We start from the raw sequence: 27,454 nt of genomic DNA on the forward strand, positions 1-27,454 counted from the left end.
AAGAACTGGACATGGAACAACTGACTATTTCAAAATTGGGAAAGGAGTATGACAAGGCTGTATATTGTTACCCTGCTTATTTAACTTCTATACAGGGTATATCATGCGAAATGCCTGGCTGGATGAATCCCAAGCTGGAATCAAGATTGCTAGGAGAAATATCAACACCCTTAGATATGCAGATGAGACCACTCTAATGGGATAAAGTGAAAGGGAACTAAAGACCTTCTTGATGAAGGTGAAAGAGGAGAGTGAAAAAAATAGCTTAAAGGCAAACATTTCAAAAATGAAGATGATGGCATCTGGTCCTATCACTTCATGGCAAATAGATGGAGAAAAATTGGAAACAATGTCACATTTCATTTTCTTGGGCTCCACAATCACTGCAGATGGTGACTGTAGCCATGAAATTAAAAGGCACTTGCTCCTTGGAAGAAAAGTTATGACAAACCTAGACAGCATATCAAAAAGCAGAGACATTACTTTGCCAACAAAGGTCCATCTAGTCAAAGCTATGGTTTTTGCAGTAGTCATATATGGCTGTGAGAGCTGGACCATAAACAAGGTTGAGTGCTGAAGCACTGATGCTTTCAAATTGTGGTGCTGGAGAAGACTCGAGAGTCCCTTGGACTTCAAGGAGATCAAACCAGTCAAAGGAAATCAACTCTGAATATTCATTGAAAGGACTGATGCTGAAGTTCTAAATACTTCGGCCACCTCATGCAAAGAGCCGACTCATTGGAAAAGATCCTGATGCTGGGAAAGACTGAAGGCAAACGGAGAAGGGGGCAGTAGAGGATATGATGGTCAGATAGCATCACTGACTCAATGGACATGCATCTGAGCAAACTCCAGGAGATAGTGGAGGACAGAGGTGCCTGTTTTACTGCAGTCCATGGGGTCGCAAAGAGCTGAACATGACTTAGCGACTAAATAACAACAATGGACTGAATGTTTATATCCATCCCCTCAACACCCCTCCAACCTCCAGCCAAATTCATATGTTAAAATCCTAACCCCCATTGGAATGGCACTAGAGGTGGGGGCTTTGATAATCAGGCTTAGATGAGGTCATGAGGGTGGAACCTCCATAAAGAGATTAGTGTGCTTATGAGAAAAGGGAGGGAGATCAGAACTCTGTCTGTTTACATACAAAGCATAGGTCATGTGACCCATATCGGAAGGATGGCTGTTACAACCCAGAGGAGGGTCCTCATTAAGAAAAGAATCTAAGGGCACCTTGATCTTGGATTACTCAGCTTCCAGAATTGTGAGAAAGAAATGTCTGCTCAAGCCACCCAGTCTACGGTATTTTGTTAAAAGCAGGCCAAGCAAGGCAGGTATGGAGCTTTCAGTTGATTTCAGCTGCCTACCATTTGAGACACCCAAGCTATTAGAAATCTCCCAGCTGAGGCTCCAGACATCATGCAGCAGAGACAAGTCATACCTGCTTCCTTGTCAGAGCTGCTGACTCATAAAATCCTTGAGCAGAGTGGGTTTCCCTGGTGACTCAGGGGTAAAGAATCCGCCTGCCAACATAGGACACAACTCTGCAACTAGAAAAAGCCTGAGCAGCAACAAAGACCCAGCACAGCCACAAATAAATACATTTTAACAAATTTATTTTGAATCTTTGAGCGTAACAAAATAACTGTTGTTTTACATCACTATGTTTGGGTGTGTGTTAGTGTGTTAGTTGCTCAGTCGTGTCCGACTCTTGCGACCCTGTAGACTGTAGCCCGCCAGACTCCTCTGTCCATGGGATTTTCCAGGCAAGAATACTGGAGTGGGTTGCCATTTCCTTCTCCAGGTGATCTTCCCAACCCAGGAACTGAACCCTGCATTGCAGGCAGATTCTGAGGTGTGGTTTGGTATAAAGCAACAGACAACCAGATCAGAACTTAAGGATGCGTCCTCTGTTCAGGCATACTGTGTTTTGTTGCACTTTGCAAATACTGTCCTTTTTTTTTTTTAATTAAAGGTTTGTGGCAACTCTGCACCAAGCAAGTTTATAGGCACCATTCCCCCCAAAGCATCTGTGTGTGATTTGAATCTGTGTGTCAGACTTGGGTAATTCTCATAACATTTCAAATTTTTTCATTACTGTTATATTATGCTGATCTGTGATCAGTGATCTTTGACTTGAATATTGCAAAAAGATTATGACTCACTGAAGGCTCAGATTATGGTTAAGAATTTTTAGCAGTAAAATATTTTTTAATGAAGGTATATACACTGGGTTTTTAGACATAATGCTATTGCATATTTAATAGACTACAGTAGTATAAACATAACTTTTATATGCTCTGGGAAACAAAAATATTCATGTGACTTGTCTTATTGCAATATGTGCGTTATTGGGGTGGTCTAGAACTGAACCCAAAATATCTCCGAAGTATACCTATATTAGTTCTAGACTATCTGGAATTTGTTCTCTGAGCAGATTAGATTTAAAGCTATTAATGATCCTATTGCCAGGGGTCAAAAAAAAAAAGACACTGGTAGTCCATGGCATGCACTGACAAAACAGAAAGCAACACTTGGGTAACCAAGCAGCTGCTGACAGAAATCTTTTTAATGAAATAAAGAAGTATATGGGGTTGGTTTATTGCCTCTAAGTGCACTGGACAAATTGAGAAAATAATTATCAGCTCAGGGCTTTAAATTCCCACTCAAAGGTGTAGTTAAGAGACCGGAAAAGTTTTTGTGACTAACCCAAAATAAATCCTTATCTCCTATGGTCACAGGACTGAAAATACTGAAAACCAAACTCAAAATCTACCTCTGTGAATAGGTGTAGTTCAGTGCAAATTTAATTCCCAAACTTATATCGTCTTCTATATTAAAGTTAGGGCAATGATTGAGAAGGAATTGGACCTTGAAAATTGGAGTTGAAACATAAGGGTACATTCCAGTGAAGCTGGGTACCCTTGAGTATCCTGAGCCTTCCTCCCTTGTCTGAAGAGGTGAGACTCTCCTAGACTGAAGAATCTGAAATGGCCACTGAAGCATTTTCCAGGGAACTGCTGATTTGCCTCTTCTCTCTATTTCTCCTAGATTTATGACCAGACCCAAGCCCCAGCTGCTATGACAGTCTTCCATAGACTTCTCATCAGCTCCCATAATTTCTTAAGGTTAATTAAACATAATATTCATTGTGAATCTGCTTCTCACATCAAATCCTGACTTACATAGTAGCACAGGGAAGACAGAAAAGTTCATTTGATGAGAGGGGAAAAAAAACAGGAAGAAAAGAAAAATACCCACCTAGAAATAAGAGGGAAGCACATTATAGTTACAATCAGGTTACAAAGTCTATAGGAACTGTTTCTTTCACATAGACCCACTTACACTTTTTGGAGGAACATAGTTTGGATTTGTGGCTTTGGCTATTGAGAGTCGTAATATCCGAGGAGAAGGATCAGAGAATTGAAGAGAATCTCTTATTAAGTAATCACTGAACGGTCTATAGGCAAATGGAACATGAAATATTATAATCACTGGAAGAACCATAACTCCATTCTTCATTGCTATAATTAACCTCCAATCAATTATATATATATATTGTTTCTATCTCAGAAGCATCTTTTCCCAAAATCATTCATGCTCTTTCTATTAGATTGGTGTTTCTCAAAGTTGTTTTACTATGATCCACAGTACCAAGTACATTTTATATTATAATATAGTATATTAAATTTGCATATCTGAAACTAAATGATCATGAAACGATGCTTTCCCTAGGCAATATATTCTGATTTTTTAAAATTTCATTTGATTTCATTAAAAAAATAATTGGAATTGGTTTCATGATCCACTGATGGGTTGAGACTTGCAGTTTAAAAAACACTTCACTGTCTACCAAAACCTCATATTAAAACCCTGAGATAAAAATTCCAGTCACTATCGAGAACCTTCTGTGGTAGGCTCCTCTGCAGTGCAGTCTGAGAGTACTGGCCATAACTCCCAGCAACCTGGTCGATTATCATAGTGGTTTCCCTATGTATGCCTTTTCCAGAACACAGATCTGTCAAGCAACAAACCTGCAAACATAGTATGTAAAAAGTTTTTCTCAAATAAATACAATTGCCCTCTAGGATTAGTCTGATAGATTTAAAAGCTGAAATATTGTTAGCATATCATAGAATTTACCCTTTTGAAATGTACAATTCAGTGCTTTCTGGAACATTCACAAAATTGTGCAATCATCACCACTACCTAAATTCAGGATGTTTTCAGTGCTCTAAAGAGAAATCCCATAGCTATTAACAGTCCTTCCCCATTACTCCATTTATCATCCCTAGAACTAGTAATCTACTTTCTGTCTCTATGGATTTGCATATTCTAGAAATTTCAAATAAATGAAATCATATAAATATGTTGCTTATTGTGTGTGGTTTACTCTACTGTGCATATTTTCAAAAATCATGTATCAGTTGTCATTTCTTTTAGGGCTGAATAATATCATATTATATGGACTTGTCATATTTTGTTTATTCATGCACCCACTGATGAACATTTGAGTTGCTTCCACTTTTTGGCTACTTTGGAATGCTGCTGTGAATAACCATGTACAAGTGTTTGTGTGACCATGTTTTCAATTCTCTTCCGTGCATGCCTAGGAGTAGCGTTGCTGATCATATGATAATTCTATGTTTAACATTTTGAGGACCTGGAAAACTATTTTCCACCCAAGCTTCACCATTTTACATTCCCATCAGCAATGTATGAGGGTTTCAATTTCTCCAATTCAAGTTATTTTATGTATATTAATTATTATTGACACTCTAGAGGTGTGAAGTAGAATCTCATGGTTTTCATGTGCATTTCCAAGATGATTAATGATATTTAGCATTTCTCATGTGCATTTTGGTTTATTGTATATTTTCTCTGGAGAAATGTCTATTCAAGTCCCTTGCCTATTTTTTAAATTGGGTTGTCTTTTTTGTACAATTTTACTCCTTGAAAGGAAAGTTATGACCAACCTAGATAGCATATTAAAAAGCAGAGACATTACTTTGCCAACAAAGGTCCATCTAGTCAAGGCTATGGTTTTTCCAGTGGTCATGTATGGATGCGAGAGTTAGACTGTGAAGAAAGCTGAGCGCCCAAGAACTGATGCTTTTGAACTGTGGTGTTGGAGAAGACTCTTGAGAGTCCCTTGGACTGCAAGGAGATCCAAGCGGTCCATCCTAAAGGAGATCAGTCCTGGGTGTTCTTTGGAAGGAATGATGCTAAAGCTGAAACTCCAATACTTTGGCCACCTCATGCGAAGAGGTGACTCATTGGAAAAGACTCTGATGCTGGGAGGGATTGGGGGCAGGAGGAGAAGGGGATGACAGACGATGAGATGGCTGGATGGCATCACTGACTCGATGGGCATGAGTTTGAGTAGACTCTGGGAGTTGGTGATGGACAGGGAAGTCTGGCGTGCTGCAATTCATGGGGTTGCAAAGAGTCGGACATGACTGAGCGACTAAACTGAACTGAACTGAAGAATTATTTATATATATATATATTCTGAATACTAGTCCCTTATACGATCTGCAAATATTTTCTCCCAATGTATGAGTTTTCTTATTCCCTTGAGAGTGCCCTTTGATGCAAAGAAAGTTTTTACTTTTGATGAAGTCCAATTTATTATATTTTTTTGGTCACATGTGTTTCTGGGGTCATATCTAAGAAGCCACTTCTTAGTTATAGAGATATATGCCTATGTTTTCTTCTAAGAGTTTTACAATTTTTGCTTTTATATTTAGGTCTGTGATTCATTTTGAATTAATTTTTATGCTTGGTGTGAAGTAGGGGTCATTTGCAAAAGAATGAAGTTGGACCCCTACTTCACACCAAACATACAAGGAATGAAAAGCCCAGTTATCATGGGCTTCCTTGATAGCTCAGTTGGTAAAGAATCCTCCTGCAATGAAGGAGACCCTAGTTCAATTCCTGGGTTGGGAAGATCCCTTGGAGAAGGGATAGGCTACTCACTCCGATATTCTTGGACTTCTCCTGTGGCTTAACTAGTAAAGAATCCACCTGCAATGCGGGAGACCTGAGTTCGATCCCTGGGTTGGGAAGATCCCCTGGAGAAAGGAAAGGCTACCCACTCCAGTATTCTGGCCTAGAGAATTACAGACTGTATAGTCTGGAATAGGTGACTGGAATAGTCTGGAATAGGTGACCATGGGATCACAAAGAGTCAGACACGACTGAGTGACTTTAAAAAAAAAATCAGTTATCATAGCACCATTTGTTTAAATGACTATTGTTCTTCAATTAAATTTTCCTGGCATCCTTGTCAAAAATCAATTGACATAAACATAAAGGTTTATTTCTGGACTCTCAATTCTTTTCCATTGATCTCTATGTCTTTTGATCTTTCCATTGATCTATATCTTTATGCCAGTAACACACTGTTTTGATTATAGCAGATTTTTAGCAAGTTTTCAAATCAGAAGCTGTAAGTCTTACAACTTTGCTCTTCTTTTTCAAGACTGTTTATTTGCTACTCTAGGTTTCTTGCATTTATATATGAATTTTAGAATCACCTTGTCAATTTCTAGGACTTCCCTGGTGGCTCAGATGGTAAAGCGTCTGCCTACAATGCAGGAGACCCGGCTTCAATCCCTGGGTCGGGAAGATCCTCCAGAGAAGGAAATGGCAACCCACTCCAGTACTCTTGCCTGGAAAATCCCATGGACAGAGGAGCATGATAGACTCCTACAGTCCATGAGGTCGAAAAAGATAGCTAACATTTTAATAGGTATTGAATTGAATCTGTAGATCAATTTGGTGAAAATTGTCATAACAAAATCAAGACTTCCAATCTATGAACAAAGAATGTTTTTCCATGTTTTTAAATTTTCTTTCAACAATGTTTGTCATTTTCTGTGTACATATATTATACTTCTTTTGTTAAGTTTATTCCTAAGTATTTTGTTTTTATTTTTAATTATAGTAAAATACATACAATGTAAAATTTACCATTTTAATAATTTTAAAGTGTGTAATACAGTAGTGTTAAATGTATTCACATTGTTGTGAAACCAACCTCCAGAACAATTTTCCTCTTGCAGATCTCTGCTACTGCTGCTAAGTCACTTCAGTCGTGTCCGACTCTGTGCGACCCCATAGACGGCAGCCCACCAGGTTCCCCCATCCCTGGGATTCTCCAGGCAAGAGTACTGGAGTGGCGTGCCATTGCCTTCTCCATGCAGATCTCTAAATCCACTAAATGACTCCTCATTCTTCCCATCACCTAGTCCCTCACAATCACCATCCTACCTTCTGTATATGAATTTGACTGCAGTTGGTCCTGTGTATAAGTGGAGTCATACAGTATTTGTGTGTGTGATTGGCATATTTCATTTAGCAAAATATCCTCAAGGTTCATCCCTGTTGTACCATGTGTCAGAATTTCCTTCCTTTTCAAGGCTGAGTAATTCCATTGCATGTATTCTTATTCCATCGCATGTATGATTTTTGTATATTGATCTTGGATTCTGTGCCTCCTTGAATTCATTTATTCAACCCACTTCAGTATTCTGGCCTGGGAAATCCCATGGACAGAGGAGGTGGCTACAGTCCATGGGATCGTGTGTCAAACACAACTTAGTGACTACATTAATATGTTTACGTGGATTTCCTGAGATTTTCTATATATAAGATCATGTTATGTATGAGCAGAGAGAGTTTTACTTCTTCCTTTCCAACCTGAATACCTTTTATTTCTTTTTCTTGCCTCATTGCTCTGACTTCAGTCTGTAGTATGATGTTGAATGGCAGCTTCCCTGGTGGCTCAGTGGTAAAGAACCCACCTGCCAATGCAGGAGACACGGGTTTGATCCCTAGATTGGGAAGATACCCTGGAGTAGGAAATGGCAACCCACTCTAGTATTCTTGCCTGGTAAATCCCAGGGCCAGATGAGTCCTAGCAGGCTACAGTCTGTGGGGTTGCAAAAGAGTCAGACACAACTTAGTGATTGAGCATGCACACGTGATGTTGAATAAAAATGGTAAGAGCTGATGTTCTTGTCTTACTCCTGATCTCAGGGTAAAAGCATTCAGTCTTTCACCATTAATTATGATGTTAGCTATGGGTTTTTGTAGATGCCCTTTATCAAGTTGAAGAAATTCACTTTGATACCTAGTTTGTTGAGTATGATGTGTGTTAAATTTTAAGTTCTTTTTTTGAGTCTATTCAGGTAATCATGCTCAGTTCAGTTCAGTTCAGTCGCTCAGTCATGTCCGACTTTGCGACTCCATGGACTGCAGCATGCCAGGCTCCCTGTACATTACTGGAGCTTGCTCAAACTCATGTCCATCAAGTTGGTGATGCCATCCAACCATCTCATCTTCTGTCATCCCCTTCTCCTCCTGCCTTTAAGCTTTCCTAGCATCCAGATCTTTTCCAATGAGTCAGTTCCTCCCATCAGGTGGCCAAATATTGGAGTTTCAGCTTCAGCAGCAGTCCTTCCAATGAATATTCAGAGTTGATTTCCTTTAGGATTGACTGGTTTGATCTCCATGTAGTCCAAGGGGCTCTCAAGGGTCTTTTCCAACATCACAGTTCAAAAACATCAATTCTTCGGCATTCAGCTTTCTTTATAGTTCAGTTCTCACATCCATACATGACTACTGGAAAAACCATAGCTTTGACTAGATGGAATTTTGTTGGCAAAGTAATGTCTCTGCTTTTTGATATGCTGTCTAGGTTGGTCATAGCTTTTCTTCCAAGGAGCAAGCGTCTTTTAATTTCAAGGCTGCAGTCACCATCTGCAGTGATTGTGGAGCCCAAGAAAAGAAAGTGTCAGTTTCCATTGTTTCCCCATCTATTTGTCATGAAGTGATGGGACTAGATGCCATGATATTAGTTTTTTATTTATTTTATTTATTTATTTTTTTTAGGCCAGCTTTTTCACTCTCCTCTTTCACTTTCATCAAGAGGCTCTTTAGATCCTCTTCACTTTATGCCATTAGGGTGGTATCATCTGTATATTTGAAGTTATTGATATTTCTCCCAGCAATCTTGATTCCAGCTTGTGCTTCATCCAGCCCAGCATTCTGCATGATGTACTCTGCATATAAGTTAAATAAACAGGGTGACAATACGCAACCTTGACATATTCTTTTCCCAATTTGGAACCAGTCTGTTGTTCCATGTCTGGTTCTAACTGTTGCTTCTTGACCTGCATACAGATTTCTCAGGAGGCAGATAAGGTGGTCTGGTATTCCCATCTCTTGAAGGTTTTTTGTTCTATTTGGTGTACTACATTGATTTCAGAATGCTGAACTCAACATATTCTTGTATTCCTGGAACAAATTCAACTTTGTCATGGTGTATAATTGTTTTTATACGTTGTTAGATTTGTTTTCCCAGTATTCTGGTATGGACTGCTGCATGTATATTTTGACTTGGTTTGGTAGTATTTTGATATGAACTGTTACATATATAAGAGATATTGTCTGTCATTTTGTTCTCTTGTAATGACCTTTCCTGGTTTTGGTGTCAGGAATAATATGGATCTCATGACCTAGTTTTTAGAGGAAACTGAAGGATTGGTGTTAGTTCTTCTCTACACATATCACTAAGTTTATCAATGAAGGCATCTGTTCCTGAGCTGATTGTAGGAAGTTTTTAAAAATTATTAATTAAATCTCTTTACTTATTATGAGTCTTTTGAGATTTTCTATTATTCAGTAAGTTTCAGTAGTTTGTCTTCCTAGGAATTGGTCCATTTCATTTATGTTATCTAATCTGTTGACCTTATAATTGCTCAGAGTAATCCCTTATGATCCTTTTTTATCTCTATAAGGTCAATAGTAGTAACTCTTCTTTTGCATATGATTCTTTAGAAAGGTCCCTTCTTCCTCTCATGGTGGTTTAGTTGCTAAGTTGTGTCTGACTCTTTGCAACCCTGTGGACCATAGTCCACCAGGCTCCTCTGTCCTTGGGATTTTTCAGGCAAGAGTACTGGAGTGGGTTGCCATTTCCTTCTCCAGGGGATCTTCCCCACCCAGGGATTGAACTTGGGTCTCCTGCATTGCAGGTGGATGCTCTGCCAACTGAGCCACCAGGGAAGCTCCTTTCTTTCATGATTTTAGTAATTTGAATCTTTCTGTCTTGATGAAGTGAAATGAAGTGAAGTGAAGTCGCTCAGTCATGTCAGACTCTTTGCGACCCCATGGACTGTAGCCTACCAGGCTCCTCTGTCCATGGGATTCTCCAGGCAAGAATACTGGAGTGGGTTGCCATTTCCTTCTCTAGGGGATCTGATAAGTCTAGCCAAAGTGTTTTTGTCATTGTTGTTTATCTTTTCAAAGAGCCAGCGTTCAATTTTGTTGATTTTTCTCCATCTCCTTAGTTCCTATTTGTTTCTATTCTGATCTTTATTAAGGAAATGGCAACCCACTCCAGTGTTCTTGCCTGGAGAATCCCAGGGACTGCGGAGCCTGGTGGGCTGCCGTCTATGGGGTTGCACAGAGTTGGACACGACTGAAGTGACTTAGCAGCAGCAGCAGCTACTTTTGAATTAGCTTGATTTTCATTTGTAATTTCTTAAGATGGAAGATTAAGTTATGGTTTTCAATCTTTTATTTTTTAATGTAGGCATTTATGGCTAAAATTTCCTGCTAATCACTATTTTAGCTATAAGTTGTGGTATATTGTGTTTTCATTTTTATTAATATCAAAGTGATTCATTCTTTGACCCATTATTTTTGTTTAGGAGGGTATTTAATTTCACATATTTAAAATTTCCCTTCTGCTATTGGTTCCTAATTTCATTTCATTATGGTCAGAGAACTGATTTTGTATGAATTCAATTCTTCTCAAATTATTGACATTTGTTTTATGACCTAATATATGATCTATCCTAAAGAATATTTCATGTACATTTGAGAAGAATGTGTGTTCTCCTGTTATTGGGTATACTGTCCTATAAATGTCAGTTAGGTATTGTAGGTGAATATGAAACATCAAAAATGTCTCAAAAATTGGTGACAGATAAGTATTCTTTTAGTTTATAGATTGAAATCTATAATTACCATATGTACATGTATATATTAACTAAATTAACAGATTTTATTGAGTAAGTTGATAAATAAGCAAATTTTGTGGAGGAACCGGGCCACTTTTGCTGGATTTTATGATGGAAAAAGCCTCAAGTTGTCCAGTTCAACCACTCCCTGAATGCAGGAATCTTTTTTAAAATCCACATAAAGTCATCATCCCTGTTTGTGCTTGAACATTTTCAGGGATTTGGGTGGAGACAGCAGTTGATTTCTCCAGATAAACACTTTTCCTACTGAATAGCTATCAGAAAGATTTCTGTACACTTAGGTGACGCTGGCTGCCCTGTAAATTCCTTGTTGTACTTCAAGTTCTAGAATCAACATTAAGTAATTTTAATTTGATTTTCCCTTCCTCTTTCAGATGCTGACCTTTTAAACCCAGCTATCACCTTTTAAACACAGTTATCACTGTTTCTTTGGTGTCTTCTCTAAGCTAAACATATTATTTCTCCTAACTATTATTCACATAGCACTTTTCAGAAGACTCAACATCTTATTCATTCCCATCTGAAGAGTCTCAAATTTATTATCAGTTTCCTAAGGTATAACATCCATGAGTGGACATACACACCTAATGTGCTCTAAAGTAGTGCACAGTAGTAGTATCACACTCCTGTATGTGAACCTTGTACATATTCCACTAATACAACCTAACATTTTTTCCAATAACCTCATTACAATCATAGTTCTCATGTGGCAGGTATCACCTAACCCGTCTTTTAAAGTGAAAGTCGCTCAGTCGTGACTGACTTTTTGTGACCTCATGGACCGTAGTCTGCCAGGGTCCTCTGTCTATGGGATTCTCCAGGCCAGAATACCAGAGTGGGTAGCTGTTCCCTTCCCCAGGGGATCTTCCCAACCCAGAGTTCTTTTAAAGACAAGTAGAAATCCAGCATTTAAAGGGAAAGGAAGAGCATTTATAGTCACAGGGGCATAAGAGAACATGAATTGCAAAAACCTGTTATGTTTCATTTGAATATTTTTGATTGGCTGACAGTGGTGAGGATGGTGTGAATTTTAGCTTCACTACAATTTGAGTCAAATGTAATTATTGATGATGACCTTCTGATTACCTACAATTGCTGCAAACTTTTGATTTTTCACTCTGATCCCTTGAAAACCAAGTGGACTTCTATTTTGTGAAATTGCATATACTCAAATAAGAACAACAATATGGTGACAGTCACCAAATCAGATGACACTTTACAGAGATTCTCAAAGTACTCTACCTGTCTATCAGGTACCCATTCTTGGATCTGTTGGGCTGTGCCAGCTTCTGGATCCTTTTGGAAGGTTGGCAAAACAGTGCAGGAGAGGGGATCTCCCAGATTACAGACTCTCTGCCGCAGCTATAATAATATTGAACCCTGCAAGTTGTAGAAGAGAAAGTAAGTGAAACAGGCATGAATTTGAATGATCAAATCCAAGCAGCCTAATAGTGTAATAGGAGCCCACAAAGAAGTAATAAATTTGATACATTTTCCAACTGATTCTTCCATAAACAAAGACACTACAAAAAGAAAGACATTAGAAGAAAACTACAGATCAATATCTTATGAATATAGATGCAAAGATTCTAAAGTTTTGTTGGAACACAGGCACAATTGTTTACATATGTCTATAGGTGTTTTCTCGGAGTTGCAGCAGACAATTTATGGCCAACTTTACATCTGGCCCCTTCCAGAAAAAGTTTGCTGACTTTTAACTAAACTGTATATTGAAGGAGGTAGAGAAATGGCTACCTCAATTATCATATAAACCAAACTTCAAATAATGGTTATCTTCACTTTTTTCTTTACTTTAACTTCCCTCATGCCTGTACCCATCCTCCCCACACCTTATCATCTTTCCTCAAAGCGCCAACTAGGAAAGTCCAGTCATTCAACAAATATCCAATGAAAACAAATTTGCAAAGGGCATCAAAAGTCTTAACAACATTATTACTTTTAGATGCCCTAATTAACTCATTATAACCAAGCCCATAGGTGCTATACAAAATTCATAGTTTTATGAATAAAATAAGTGTTACATATTGTACTATATATAGTATATAACACAATAGTGTTATATATTGTACATGGCATGTGTGCTGTCGCTTCAGTCATGCCCAACTCTTTGTGACATTATGAACTGTAGCCCGTCAGGCTCCTCTGTCCAAGAGATTCTCCAGGCAAGAATACTGGAGTGGGTTGCCACGCCCTTCAGGAGAACTTCTCAACCCAGGGATTGAACCCTCATCTCTTATGCATTGGCAGCTGGGTTCTTTACCACTAACACCACCTGGGAAGCCCATCTATGGTACATATCCTTGCATAACACCCTCATTTTATTAAAAAATCAAAATCATGATAAGCCAAGAAACTATAAGGTGTAATACAAGTCTGCAGTAGCTAAATATTAGATGTTGCTCTGGAAAAGTTTTGCTGTAGCACCAGATTGGAAATGGATATAGAATCCCTAATCTTTAGTAAATTTTGTGTTTCTGAAAACACATAACCTGGTAATACACAAATACTAACCTGTTAGGTACATATCGGTGGGAGACTTCCTTAGGCTGGGCAAGATTCTCTAATCTTTGGGTCATTTGAGCCTTCAAAGCACTCCGGGAAACAGGGCGAATAGGATCTTGATTTCCCCAAAACAGTTTTCTGTTAAAAAACAGGAAAAGAAATGGTAAGAAAATTCACTGATAATTGACATCTTAGAAATGGCTCTTGGTGGCTTCTCTATTGATTTTACTTCACTTCAAGAACTATCTCTATTATAAAATTTTACAATTTCCAGGCATCAGGAGCTGATAAACTACTTATGGAAGTTAAAACAAGAACAAGACTGTTTTATCTACTGTCTTAAAAGGTGATGACCAAAAATGAATCTATTAGAGACAGTTGTTTCTGCCATCATGTAATGGATGCTGTAATTACAGTAAGATCATCATAAAATGAGCACATCGCTTATCCACACTGTGACCTCACCTCGGGTGAAGCACTGTGCCAGGTGGTCAGATCTAATTAACTCCTGTAGACCCCTCCTCCAGATACCATCCCACTGGGGCTTGGGATTTCAAGAACTCTTAAAATTCAAAAATAAAAAACAAACAACCCAATTAAAAAATGGACAAAAGATGTGAATAGACATTTTAGAGAAGATGATACACAGATGGCAAATAAGCATATGTAATACGCTCAACATCATGTCCTTAGGGAACTGCAAATTAAAATAATGAGGCACCTCTGCACATTTATTAAAAGGGCTAAAATAGAAAACACTGATAACACCAACGCTGGGGAAGATGTGACGCAACAGGAACTTTCATTCGTTGGTGGCAGGAACGGTACCGATGCTTTGGAAGACAGTTTTGCAGCTTCTCACAAAGCCAAGCTCGTAGTCTTACCATGTGATCCAGTCATCGTATTCCAAGGTCTTTCCCCAAATGAGCTGAAAACCTTTATCTACACAAAAACCTGCATATGACTATTTACAGCAGGTTTATTCATAATTGCACCAAGTCAGAGGTAACCAACATGTCCTTTGGTAAGTGAATACACTACGGTACATCCAGAGTATGGAATATTACTCAATGCTAAAAAGAAATGTACTATTAATGAAAAGCCATGGAGGAACACTGAAGGCATTTTGCTAAGTGAAAGAAGCCTGTCTGAAAATTTATATGTTGTACAATTCCGACACTACATAACATTCCAGAAAAGGTAAACTTACAGATACAGTTAAAAGATCAGTGGTTGCAAGGGGTTTGGAGAGAAGGGAAAGAGGGAGAGGGATCAATAGGTGGAGCACAGGTAATTTTTAGGGCAGTGAAACTATTCTGTAAAATAATATAGCATGAATACACAACGTTACGCATTTGTCAAGACTCAGAGAACAGTACAACACAAAAAGTAAACCCTAATGTAAACTATAGGCTTTCGTTAATAATAATGTTCAATATTTGTTCATTACCTGTAACAAATGTACCACACTAATGCAAGTTATTAGACTTCCCTGGTGGCAGACAGTAAAGTGTCTGCCTACAATGTGGGAGACCTGGGTTCGATCCATGGGTCGGGAAGATCCCCTGGAGAAGGAAATGGCAACCCACTCCAGTATTCTTGCCTGGGAAATCCCCTGGACAGAGGAACCTGGTAGCCTACGATCCACGGGTCGCAAAGAGTCAGACACGACTAAGCGACTGAACTGTCACTTTTCAATGCAAGTTAATAATGTTAATAATAGGGGAAACTAGAGGAGGGGTGGTAATACAGAAACTTTCTCTGTACTTCAGTTTTTCTGTAAGTCTAAAACTGTTTTAAAAAATAAAATCCATTAATTTAGAAGATAAAAGAGCAATGGATTAGGGAAAAAATCAGGCTTTGTTCAGGAACCAAGAAAGAAAAGGGGACATCCTGTGACCAGGAGTGGAAAGCCAGTGGGTCCAGCCTGCTGGAGACCCCAGAGAACAGGCATGCTCTCGGCAGAGGCTTAGAGACACAGGACCAGATGTGAGAAGTGGCAAACCGGAACTTGGAGGATGGACACAAGTGTGTCACGTGCGTGTAGAATAATGCCCTGGGACAGTGATTCTCAAACCTGTCTGCCTGTTAGGATCATCTGGGGAGTCTTTAACACTCCTGAAGTCTAGACTGTGCCCCAGGCCAAGTGAGTCAAGCATCAGTAGCTTTTAAATTTTCCAGATGACTCCAGTGTGCAGACAAATTTGAGAATTACTGACCTAAGGTTCGCTTTCCATGTGCTGACTCAGCTGAGGTGACAATACTGATTCAGTGGCTCCAGATGAGCACAGAGGGGCTAGGATGCAGAGTAAGTGGCAGGTAAAAATAACACTTATTGACTGTAAGGAATAATCATCACAAACAAGACTACATAATATTACCTTACCTATCTGGGGCTCGCCATTGTTTCTTAGGCCTAGAAAGATCTTGAATTCTCTTCCTAGAAAAAGAACTAACAAATACCAGCAGATTAATTCAATGAGGATGCTTAACAAGTATGTTTACATTAGATGTAATCAAACAAATCTCATCTGATGGAGAAATAAAAACCAAGGTCCTATTATACAGGATTTGAAGAGTGCTAAAAAAAGCTAAAAGTATTAAAAAATATTGTGAACCCCAAATTCTCACTTTTAAAATCATTAAAAATATACTATACAATAAAACAAAGACAATAAATACACAATATAACCAAGACTGTACTGTCTCCAGAAGAATCCAAGTAAAATGTACACTTAATGGCAAAAACCCTCAATTTTCATAGAAAGTAAATTTGTAAATGTTTGATAGCACTAGATGTTGAAGAGACTGTACAGGAAAATTTCAGACAGAATTTGTGGCTTCAGGTAAACTATGAAACAGGCAAAATATACTTTGGGTACCACTCAACCTCCATCCTGCTCTATTCTGCTCCCTTGGACTTCCCTGACTATCCTGAATCCACCTAGAGCAGAGACAGTTTGTGGTCCCCAAGTATCCATGTGTTCCTTTACATTTTCCAGACTCCTTTGCAGCTATCTGAAACTATGTGATTAATTATGTCTATCCTCAGCAGAAGTTAATGAACAATAATAACAAATCTTTCCAGACATGAGATTGTGATGGTGGTTTGAGATAACCAAAAGATTCTTCAGCAGTTAAATGTTTGAGGTCTGATATGTAATTGATGGACTTCCTAGGTGGCTCAGTGGTAAAGAGTCCATCTGCCAAGGCAGGAGATGCTGGAGACACAGGTTCAATCCCTCTGTAGGGAAGATCTCCCTCTGGAGAAGGAAAAGGCAATCCACTCCAATATTCCTGCCTGAAAAATCCCATGGACAGAGGAGTCTGGTGGGCTACAGTCCATGGTGTCACAAAGAGTCGGACACGACTGAGTGATTGAACACACACATATGTAATTGATACAATGCACCCTGCCCCAAGCTATGTCTGCTATTGTCTAGAAACAATGAAGATACTGTCCACTGCCAGGGAAAAAAAAACTACACCCTTACTCAATTAAAAAAAATGATTTTGCTGTGCAAGCACTGTTCGAACCCTGCTATGATGGCCTGAACCAACTTTTCAGAGAGGATGGCTAGGTGGAAGAAAAAGCAAACTATAGTGCAGACAAAACATCTTCTTATATATGAATCTTTGCAGGCAATTTAGCTCCTGGCTCCATCATCACCTCTAAGCCAGGTTTTTCCCTTTCTACCTTTTCTTCACCACCTAAATAATATTATTTTAATGCATCATTTTATGTATAAGACTACTGACAGTTTCTCCATTTATTTATATAGATAGTTAAACTGTATTGTTACTTTAATTGGAAATGATCTCATTAACTCCTGCTAATCATGAAGGTCTGACTAATCTCTCCTTTTCATTCACTTATTGTGCATTGTCAACCTACATCTCTTCATCTTAATGCAGGCTTGCCTTCTCTCTCAAGTATTACATGACTATACAACATCTACTCGTGATCCTGTGCAGAAACAAAAGAATGTGGTGGAGGGATCTGAACTCTTGAAGGCAGATTTCTTTTTTAATGAGGATTACTTTGCTGTTCCATGTCTTCACTGATAATTAATCTCCTGTAGTTTGCCAATAGCTAACAAAATTTTGGAAATTCTTACCTTAGGAGCAGAGCAATAAGTATATGTTTATATAACAACAATTAGGAAACAATTTCATGTCTGAATTGATGGGGTAATCCAAATAATTCTGTCTTTCAGTCAGAATACTCTTTTACACTTGATTATTTTGCTTATCCTAGAGTAGGAAATGGCAACCCACTCCAGTATTCTTGCCTGGAAAATCTCATGGATAGAGGTGCCTGGCGGGGGCTATAGTCCATGGGGTTGCAAAGAGTTGGACATGACTGAGTGACTGAACACCCGTGTATATTTTGCTTATACTGAATATTTCCTTTAAAACCATCAGGTACAGCACGTTTGTTTAACAAGATTATTTAGAGAATTGGGACAGGCATGGATAATACAGAACAAAATTTTCTCAGAGTCAAACCAAATTAACCAATCAAATGAAAGCAAGAAACAATATAACAACAAAAACAGAAACACTTAAAGAAACACTCTTCACAGTCTTTTTTTAAGTATAAAAACTTTCCAGATGTAAATGATTTCACTGTCTATTTAGTAATAGGAGAGTCTGCTCACTTGGCATGCATTTATTTGCAGTAACTTGGTATTTTAAGTGGATATTCAGTAATACTCAGTAAAGGTTAGTTCTACCAGATTTGCTGCCTAGTCATCTTACAAAAGTGACATGATTACTCTGAATTTCACTTTCTCTCAGAAAATCTAGTTGATTATATCCACCCTATCAACTTCTCAGGATTCTTGTGAGAAAATAAAATTTAAACAGCAAAGTAGTACATAAAAATAAGGCAGCAGTATTTAATGCCTAAAAGAGGTGAGGAAAAAACAACTAGAAAATATAGTACTTAGAAAATGCAAACTAAGTCCAACCAATAACAATAAATGTAGATGGTAAACAATAACAATATGAATAATTTCAAAGTACTTATTAAAAGAGTGAAAAAATAAAATCTGGTATTATTTACTTCTCATCGATATGAACCTTTGGTATTTTCCCTTGAATGATTTTATTCTACTACCTCTTCTAAATATATCTTAACCAAATCAAGAATAAGCATCTATCTTCAGGAGACATCTAGTGTACACACTGCATGTACACACACACACATTTCTTTTTCTTCACAGACGGCACTTTCTTGGAATTTCATTTGCTACTGAATTTTGAATTAGAGGCAAGAGGAGATTGAGATACACTAACATGGAACTTCACAAAATCTGTGACATGAGATGGTCAGGGCAGAATCCCACGTGCCTTTAGGGACTTGAACCTTTAGGTTCAGCCCTATTCAGTGACACACACAGCACTGAGCGACAAGTAAGCCCTGAGCGAGAATTCTCCTACATCTCTATCTTAACCACCGTCTCTCTCTTCTTTCCTTTTCCCAAGGGAATTGCCCCTAGAAAAGGGCCTTTACGACATAGGGAAAGAACAGGAATCTTCTCAAAACCCCCAAGATAGGCTTTCACTTCAAATGCCCCAGATTGAGTGCCCCTTTCAGCTAGTAAAGTCTGGGAAAATAGTGCTATATCTATACTCTTACCGTTTCCTTACAAAGTCGCAAGGACCAGGATCTGCAAAAGGAAAAGGAAAAGCAAAAATAAGATTCAATAAGAATCAAAGATATTCCCGCACACCACAACTAAAAGATTCCACATGCCACTAAAAAAGACCAGCATGCTGCAAAGAAGACTAAAAGATTACCAAGCTGCAACTAAGACCCATGGCAGCCAAATAAATAAGTTTTTTAAAAATAAAAGATATGGTTAAAAATAGCCATTACAGATCAATAAACAAAGGGACTAGGAAAAATAGCTATTTGGGGGAAAGGCCAAAGTGGCTCAGACAGTAAAGAATCCATCTGCAATGCAGGAGACCTGGGTTCGATTCCTGGGTTGGGAAGATCCCTGGAGAAGAGCATGGCAACCACTCCAGTCTTCTTGCCTGGAGAATCACCATGGACAGAGCAGCCTGGCAGGCTGCAGTCCATGGGGTAGCAAGAGTCAGGCATGACTGAGAGACTAAGCACAGCACTGTGGTTTACTTTGGTAAACCACAGTAAATCAAACCACAGTTTACCAAAGCAAACCACAAGTAAATCAAATAGTTAAATTTTTTCTTTTTAAAAAATTGAATTAGAGTAAAAATAAGAGAATATCTACTATTTTAATCTGCATTAAAGGTGATGAAAGATAGAGAGGAAACATACAGATTAAAATATTTAAAACTTAAAATGTGTCAAAAAATAAACCTTAGAAAACAAAAATTGGGAGAAATATGTAGTAACAAAATGATAAAGTCTTAATATCTGAAGAGTATAAAAGTACAGATGAATAAGAAAAACACTAAAAAGGTTTCAAAAGTTAAACAGACAAAGAAGAGGAGTTCAAAGAAGAGGAAGACATATGAAGAGCTAATAAACATAAAAAGTTCAAACTTGCTTGTAATCAAAACAATGCAAATAAAGAATGAGATTTTAAAAAAAACTATCACATTAGCAAAAAGTTTTTACAAAGGATAACAATGCTGGAAGCATCAGATGAAGTAAGTACTTCCATGCTGCTGGTGGATATTTAAATTAGTTCATTTTGTGAAAAATAATTTGGTATATGAGTCAGCAATACTTACCTTCCTTAACCTAATTCTACTTCTAAAATAGAAGTACTTTAGAGTACTTTAGAAGTACTTCAGAGCACTTTCTTTAGTCCTCTAAAGAAGTAACTACAAGTGTGGGCAAAGACTTATGCACAAAAATGTTAATGGTGGTATCTTCAGCAGTAAAAATCTGGATACACCTGTATTATCCAAAACAGATGAAATGGAAGCAAATTAAAATTCATGTTTAGAAGTTCTTTTTTAATGTGGGCAAATATAGATAGGCCTTATCCTAAGGCCTATTATAGTAGGCCTCTTTAGGACAAATTGTTCCAGTTTCTCCTGGGGAGTTTCTAACCATATCTGGGAGCTCTGAAATAACATTTTCTACCGTCTGGAGTGTTCAGGGTAAAGGAAAGTGGGTGTGCTCTGACATCAGACAGACACGGCTCAAACCCCAGTTTTGTTACTTACTCAACTGTTCAATCTTGGGAAAATTAAATAATTAATGCTAAAAAAATTTTTCTTTTCTTTTTTTAAATATAAATTTATTTATTTTAATTAGAGGCTAATTACTTTACAACATTATATTGGTTTTGCCATACATCAACATGAATCCGCCACGGGTGCACATGTGTTCCCCATCCTGAAGCCCCCTCCCACCTCCCTCCCCATACCATCCCTCTGTTGAAACATGTATAATATCATATGTGAAACGAATCACCAGTCCGGGTCTGATGCATGACACAGGATGCTTGGGGCTGGTGCACTGGGATGACCCAGAGGAATACTAAAAATTTTTAAATTAGGATTCTGCTTAAATGTCTATAAGTAAAGAAAAAGTTTAAGTAACTATTAAGTTTGAGTAATTGTAAAGTTTAAATAATTTACTGTTAAGGGTTCCAACTATGAAAAGTAATATTAATGCAATGAGAACCTAATTGTGAACCTGTATTAACATGTATTTTCACTGATTTCTTTATGCCTTTATACCCTCCCCCTCATTTCTAAAAGGATTTGAGATTGCTTACATAAACACATAACAGGATATTATCTAAGATGAAAAATTCAGGAAAACAGGTAGAAAAAAGGTGGACGAAGAAGGGAAATAAAAATACAAAATGAAGAATGTAAAATAAAGTCATGTACCATTATATCTGAACATTTTACCACTGAAAGCAAAAGCCGTAAACTTTTCCTAATATGGAATCTGAAAGAAACTTCTCTTGTGAGGTCTCTCAATGGTTTTATATACACACACATTAAATAAATTATAAGACTTGATAATGATAAGATAAAGAAAATCTTATTTTCTTAGATTTTTCCTTCTTCAAATTTTATTTTTGATATATATATTACATGAAACTAAGATAAATTTTTAAAAAAATAAGAAGTTTTCAGTAAAGTATCATAACTGAATATAAGGCTAGATTTTGTTCCCAAAAATTATTTCTCAGGAAAGAGGTTACCTTACATGCAAGTCCTTGTAAGAACTCATCTTAGGAAGCACTTCCTCAATTACTTTATTTTCCCAACAAAGAAATGGCAAACAAAAACACAGCAGCCTGAAATAATTTCAGTTAATGATAGAATGGAATAATTATAGAGCTCTCCATACAATTTAAGTTTGAATCTGTATTTTACGAAAGGGGGAAGAGGTAAAGAAATTTAAAACAGATTTAATACTATTTTGGTGATATAATTTTATAATCTTAAGCGTTGGATGTTGGATATCATTTTAAAAAGCAAAAAGAAAGACAAAACACAAAGAATGAGGTGATTGTATTGTGAAGATAAAAGTACAGCTACAGAATGAATTTTTTAAGAGTTCTGTTACATTACATGAATGGGTTCCTAACAATAGCCAGGAACAGCATCAAACACAGATCCAAAAGGGACCTGTCTTATCCCTAATGCTATGATGGAATCTAGGCAAAAACTGAAACTGGTTGCTGAAATGTGGACAGGAGCTTTACCAAGGAGGGATGGAGCCAGCCTCATCTGAACTCACTTGTCAACCTGAGAATCACCACAAATGGGAGAGCCTGGCACTCTGTGTCAGCACCACCTATGAAAAATTCTTGCTCAAAACAATTTAGTTTCAATCTAAGTAAGTCTCTCAGTCTATATGCTTTGCAAGAAACAGAGGAGCTAAAAGAACAAGTTAAAGACATCACAAAAAAAAACAAATTAAATTCAGAATATGGGATATTTCATCCAATTTTTCTAACAAGTGTGTTTTAAAAGGGGAGAGAGGATTAGAGTTAGTGTTAAAGAGTGACAGAGAAGAGCCATGTGACCCTTGTTTGAGGCCTAATTAGAATGAACCAGCTGTAAAAATACAGTTTTGAGACAACTAAAAGTGAAAATTAGTCACTCAGTTGTTCCAACTCTCTGTGACCCCCTGGACTGTAGCCCACCAGGATCCTCTGTCCATGGGACTCTCCAGGCAACTATACTGGAGTGGGTTGCCATTTCCTTCTCCAGGGGATCTTCCCCACCTAGAGACCAAACCTAGGTCTCCTGCATTGCAGGCAGAGACAATTAAGGAAGTTTAAATATTTAACGGGTATTCAGTTCAGTTCAGTTCAGTCACTCAGTCGTGTCCGACTCTTTGTGACCCCATGAATCGCAGCACGCCAGGCCTCCCTGTCCATCACCAACTCCCGGAGTTCACTCAGACTCATGTCCATCGAGTCAATGATGCCATCCAGCCATCTCATCTTCTGTCATCCCCTTCTCCTCTTGCACCCAATCCCTCCCAGCATCAGAGTCTTTTCCAATGAGTCAACTCTTCACATGAGGTGGCCAAAGTACTGGAGTTTCAGCTTTAGCATCAGTCCTTCCAAAGAAATCCCAGGGCTGATCTCCTTCAGAGTGGACTGGTTGGATCTCCTTGCAGTCCAAGGGACTCTCAAGAGTCTTCTCCAACACCACAGTTCAAAAGCATCAATTCTTCAGCACTCAGCCTTCTTCACAGTCCAACTCTCACATCCATACATGACCACTGGAAAAACCATAGCCTTAACTAGACAGACCTTTGTTGGCAAAGTAACACCTCTGCTTTTTAATATGCTAAGTTTGTCATGCAAGTGTCTTTTAATTTCATGGCTGCAGTCACCATCTGCAGTGATTTTGGAGCCCCCAAAAATAAAGTCTCACACTGTTTCCACTGTTTCCCCATCTATTTCCCATGAAGTGATGGGACCAGATGCCATGATCTTCGTTTTCTGAATATTGAGTTTTAAGCCAACTTTTTCACTCTCCTCTTTCACCTTCATCAAGAGGCTTTTTAGTTCCTCTTCACTTTCTGCCATAAGGGTGGTGTCATCTGCATATCTGAGGTTATTGATATTTCTCCCAGCAATCTTGATTCCAACTTGTGCTTCTTCCAGCCCAGAGTTTCTCATGATGTACTCTGCATAGAAGTTAAATAAGCAGGGTGACAATATACAGGCTTGACATACTCCTTTTCCTATTTGGAACCAGTTGTTGTTCCATGTCTAGTTCTAACTGTTGCTTCCTGACCTGCATACAGATTTCTCAAGAGGCAGGTCAGGTGGTCTGGTATTCCCATCTCTTTCAGAATTCTCCACAGTTTATTGTGATCCACACAGTCAAAGGCTTTGGCGTAGTCAATAAAGCAGAAATAGATGTTTTTCTGGAACTCTCTTGCTTTTTCCATGATCCAGCGGATGTTGGCAGTTTGATCTCTGGTTCCTCTGCCTTTTCTAAAACCAGCTTGAACATCAGGAAGTTCACGGTTCACGTATTGCTGAAGCCTGGCTTGGAGAATTTTGAGCATTACTTTACTAGCGTGTGAGATGAGTGCAATTGTGCAGTAGTTTGAGCATTCTTGGCATTGCCTTTCTTTGGGATTGGAATGAAAACTGACCTTTTCCAGCCTTGTGGCCACTGCTGAGTTTTCCAAATTTGCTGGCATATTGAGTGCAGCACTTTCACAGCATCATCTTTCAGGATTTGGAATAGCTCCACTGGAATTCCATCACCTCCACTAGCTTTGTTTGTAGTGATGCTTTCTAAGGCCCACTTGACTTCCCATTCCAGGATGTCTGGCTCTAGGTGAGTGATCACACCATCGTGGTTATCTTGGTCGTGAAGATCTTTTTTGTACAGTTCTTCTATGTATTCTTGCCACCTCTTCTTAATATCTTCGGCTTCTGTTAGTCCATACCATTTCTGTCCTTTATCGAGCTCATCTTTGCATGAAATGTTCCCTTGGTATCTCTAACGGGTATTAGATGGTATTAAATAATAATTGTAGATTTGAAGTGCAAATAATGACATGATACTTACATTTTTTAAAAAAGTCCTTAGTAATTAGAAAGGCATACAAGATATAATGGGCAAAATGACATGCTGTCTAGTATTTTCTTTAAAATAATTTGTCCTACAGGAGGCCCAAAAATGTGTGTGTGTGTGTGCACTTGTGCATGTGCCCACGTGTGTGTGTACAGTAGGAAGGGTTGGCAGGAGAATGCCTAGATGAAACGATTAGCAAAATGATAAATATTAAACCTAGATGGGGGTGTATTATAACATTCTCTATTTTGGGTGCATTTGAATATTTCTATAATAAAGCTGTAGAGATAAAAATGATTCTTCTGGAAAAACGTTAAATTAGTCAAGAGGTAACCATAGTGGTATTAAGCATGTAAGTGAAAAAGTTGAATAAAACTGTTTTTCTATGAAATATGACATTAGAAATAACTTTCTAAATTATATCATTGATTTCAATGTTATTTTAATTTTATAGGTATAGCGAAGTTAACACAATTCTAAACAAACGTTTGTCTATTCTGTCTTTCTCCCTAAAAGATTATCTATTCAAATTGGCCAGAATTTTTTCTTTCCGTATATTCAAGAATCTATAGTAATCTCACTGTGGCAACACCTTGCTGTATCAAATTAAGCAGTTGTATTAACATCCAGACTCTCAGCATTTACAAGTGTCTGTAGAGAGTGAGTTCACGCATCTCATTTCACTAGAAAGGAAACATGCATCTATGACAAGACCAAAAGTAACTTCCAAATCTCTTACCTCCTAGTTTAGTGCTCTTTCCAATAGCATCAAGCTCCCTCTTCTACTAAGTATGGGCTTGCATTGAAATCCCCAGAATGTGGCTGGAGCCATGACTCGGGCATAGCAGGGTTCAAGCAGCCATATTTCTTTGGGGGCGAGGGCAGGATTGTACACATCCAATCCATCCTTTGGGTAGACCTTCCTGAGCATGACTCTAGTAACACTCCCTAAAATATTTCCCAGCTCCTTTTTCCTAGAGATTAACAACAGTACTTTTTTCCACCATTCTTCTCTCCCATTGATCCCCACTCTCACTCCAGTCTAGTCCCTGAGATATTCCAGGCTTTGGATCAAACTGACAGGGCTTTGAACACTGGTCCCACCACTACACACCTGCAGACAAACTACCTAGTCTCAGATTCCTCTTCTGTAAGCTGAGGACAAAAATACTTTGCAGAGCCTTTTTTCAAGTGGCCAGGAAGATGGCAGACATTCAGACTGGGCATGCCTATGAAACACAACCAATCATTTTCCAAAATAAGAAGAGGGTCCTGCTTAGAGAAACTGGCAAGAAGACAGTCCCACGATACAACAAGAACATTGGTCTGGTCTTCAATACACCAAAGGAAGCCTGGGGGGTACTTATATGCAGAAGAAATGCTCTTTCTTTTCCAATTGTATCATCTCCATCCAAGCATGGATCATGTTTAGTGGCTAAGATGAAGATGCAGAGGACCACTGGCATCACTGAGACTATCTCCACTACCCAAAAGCACCAACAGCTTCGTACCATAAGAATATGTCCATGCACCTTTCCTCCTGCTTTAGGGATGTCAGGATCCTCAACATTACCACAGTGGGTGAGTGCTGGCCTCTGAGCTAGACAATGTGCTTCAATATGGAGTTCGCCAAGGCTGCTGGCACCAAGATGCAATTTCAGAAGTTCTAAGACTGGACCCCTGCCTACTACTCCAACAAAATAAAGTTTCCCATTCAGGAAGAAAATAAAAAAGTACTTTGCAGAGTGATACAAGAAGGACCTTCCTGGTGGCCCAGTAGCTAAGACTCCTTTCTCTCAATGCAGGGGGCCAGGGTTCGATCCCTGGTCAGGGAACTGGATTCCATATGCGGCAACTAAAGAGTTTGCATGCAGCAATGTTAGCTCAGCAGGTTAAGAATCTGCCTACAATGCAGGAGACACAGGAGATGTGGGTTTGATCTCTGGATTGGGAAGATCCCCTGAAGAAGGAAATGGCAACCCACTCCAGTACACTTGCCTGGAAAACCCCATGGACAGAGGACCCTGGTGAGTTACAGTCCAAAGACTTGCAAAGAGTTGGACATGACTGAGCGACTAACTTTCACCGTCAGATCACGATGGGCCCTGGAGGAACCTCTTATTCTAAGGCTGACAGGAAGAAGCCCCGAAAGGATTCTGAGCAGGATGATGAAAAGCATCTCGCTTTAAGAGATAATCAGAAAGTTATTGCTGTACTATGCCCTTTAGATATCTGTATTTTATTCCATAGCACACAAACTACACTGCTCACGTTGCCAACAAGCCAGCAAATGGAACGAGCTGGCTTGTGCTCCAGACCATCTTCTGGGGAAGGCTGCCATCTGCTGGGAGGAAGCATGATCAAGGCTGTTCCCTGATGGGGACTGGGGCACTCCTTACACCGGATTCTTTCCGCATGTAGCAGTAAGTGTTTGTAACATGAAAAGGATGAGGTACCCAAGTATAACTATTCTCCACCTTGCCTTCTACCCCGTCTTCTTAAGGAGCCCATGTTTGAGCTGCTCAGCCTTCAGGTGTGACCAGGACACCACTGATCTATCAAGGATCTGAGAGGCAGGGAGCACCTCTCAGAACAGATCTATGGAGCAAGAGAGAGGCAAGCTGGCACTTGAGAGGAAGAGGAAAGGTGTCTGTGGGGAACAGCTGTCATGGTGGCAGAGACTTGGGAAGAGATGTGTCTCAAGAACATTTTAGCCTGCTTTGCTCTGTATGAGACGATGTAATTCCCTAGAAGATACTCCAGTAAAACCTACATTACTTCTCAGAGCTTTCTGAAGTAAAATTTGTGCTTGTTTTAGGTACATGATGATTTTGAAGATTGGTCTTAAAGTAGTC

At 38.7% G+C, this 27,454-nt stretch overlaps 1 protein-coding gene and 1 pseudogene across 1 annotated transcript in view; one reads left to right on the top strand and one right to left on the bottom strand.

Moving 5' to 3' along the window:
• LOC102395427 overlaps window positions 1-26,269 on the top strand; it is a 62,770-nt pseudogene extending 36,501 nt beyond the window's left edge.
• THEGL (theg spermatid protein like) overlaps window positions 2,334-27,454 on the bottom strand; it is a 30,535-nt gene continuing 5,414 nt past the window's right edge. The window contains exons 2-6 of the mRNA XM_025290010.3: window positions 19,225-19,255; window positions 15,967-16,032; window positions 13,590-13,718; window positions 12,300-12,437; window positions 2,334-3,466 (exon numbers count right to left, since the gene is read on the bottom strand). Coding sequence (XP_025145795.3) covers window positions 3,334-3,466; window positions 12,300-12,437; window positions 13,590-13,718; window positions 15,967-16,032; window positions 19,225-19,255 — 497 coding nt within the window. The 3' untranslated portion in view covers window positions 2,334-3,333. The remainder of the gene's footprint in view (window positions 3,467-12,299; window positions 12,438-13,589; window positions 13,719-15,966; window positions 16,033-19,224; window positions 19,256-27,454) is intronic.

This window comes from Bubalus bubalis, chromosome 7 (genome assembly GCF_019923935.1).
Source record: "Bubalus bubalis isolate 160015118507 breed Murrah chromosome 7, NDDB_SH_1, whole genome shotgun sequence".
Taxonomy (NCBI): Eukaryota; Metazoa; Chordata; class Mammalia; order Artiodactyla; family Bovidae; genus Bubalus; species Bubalus bubalis.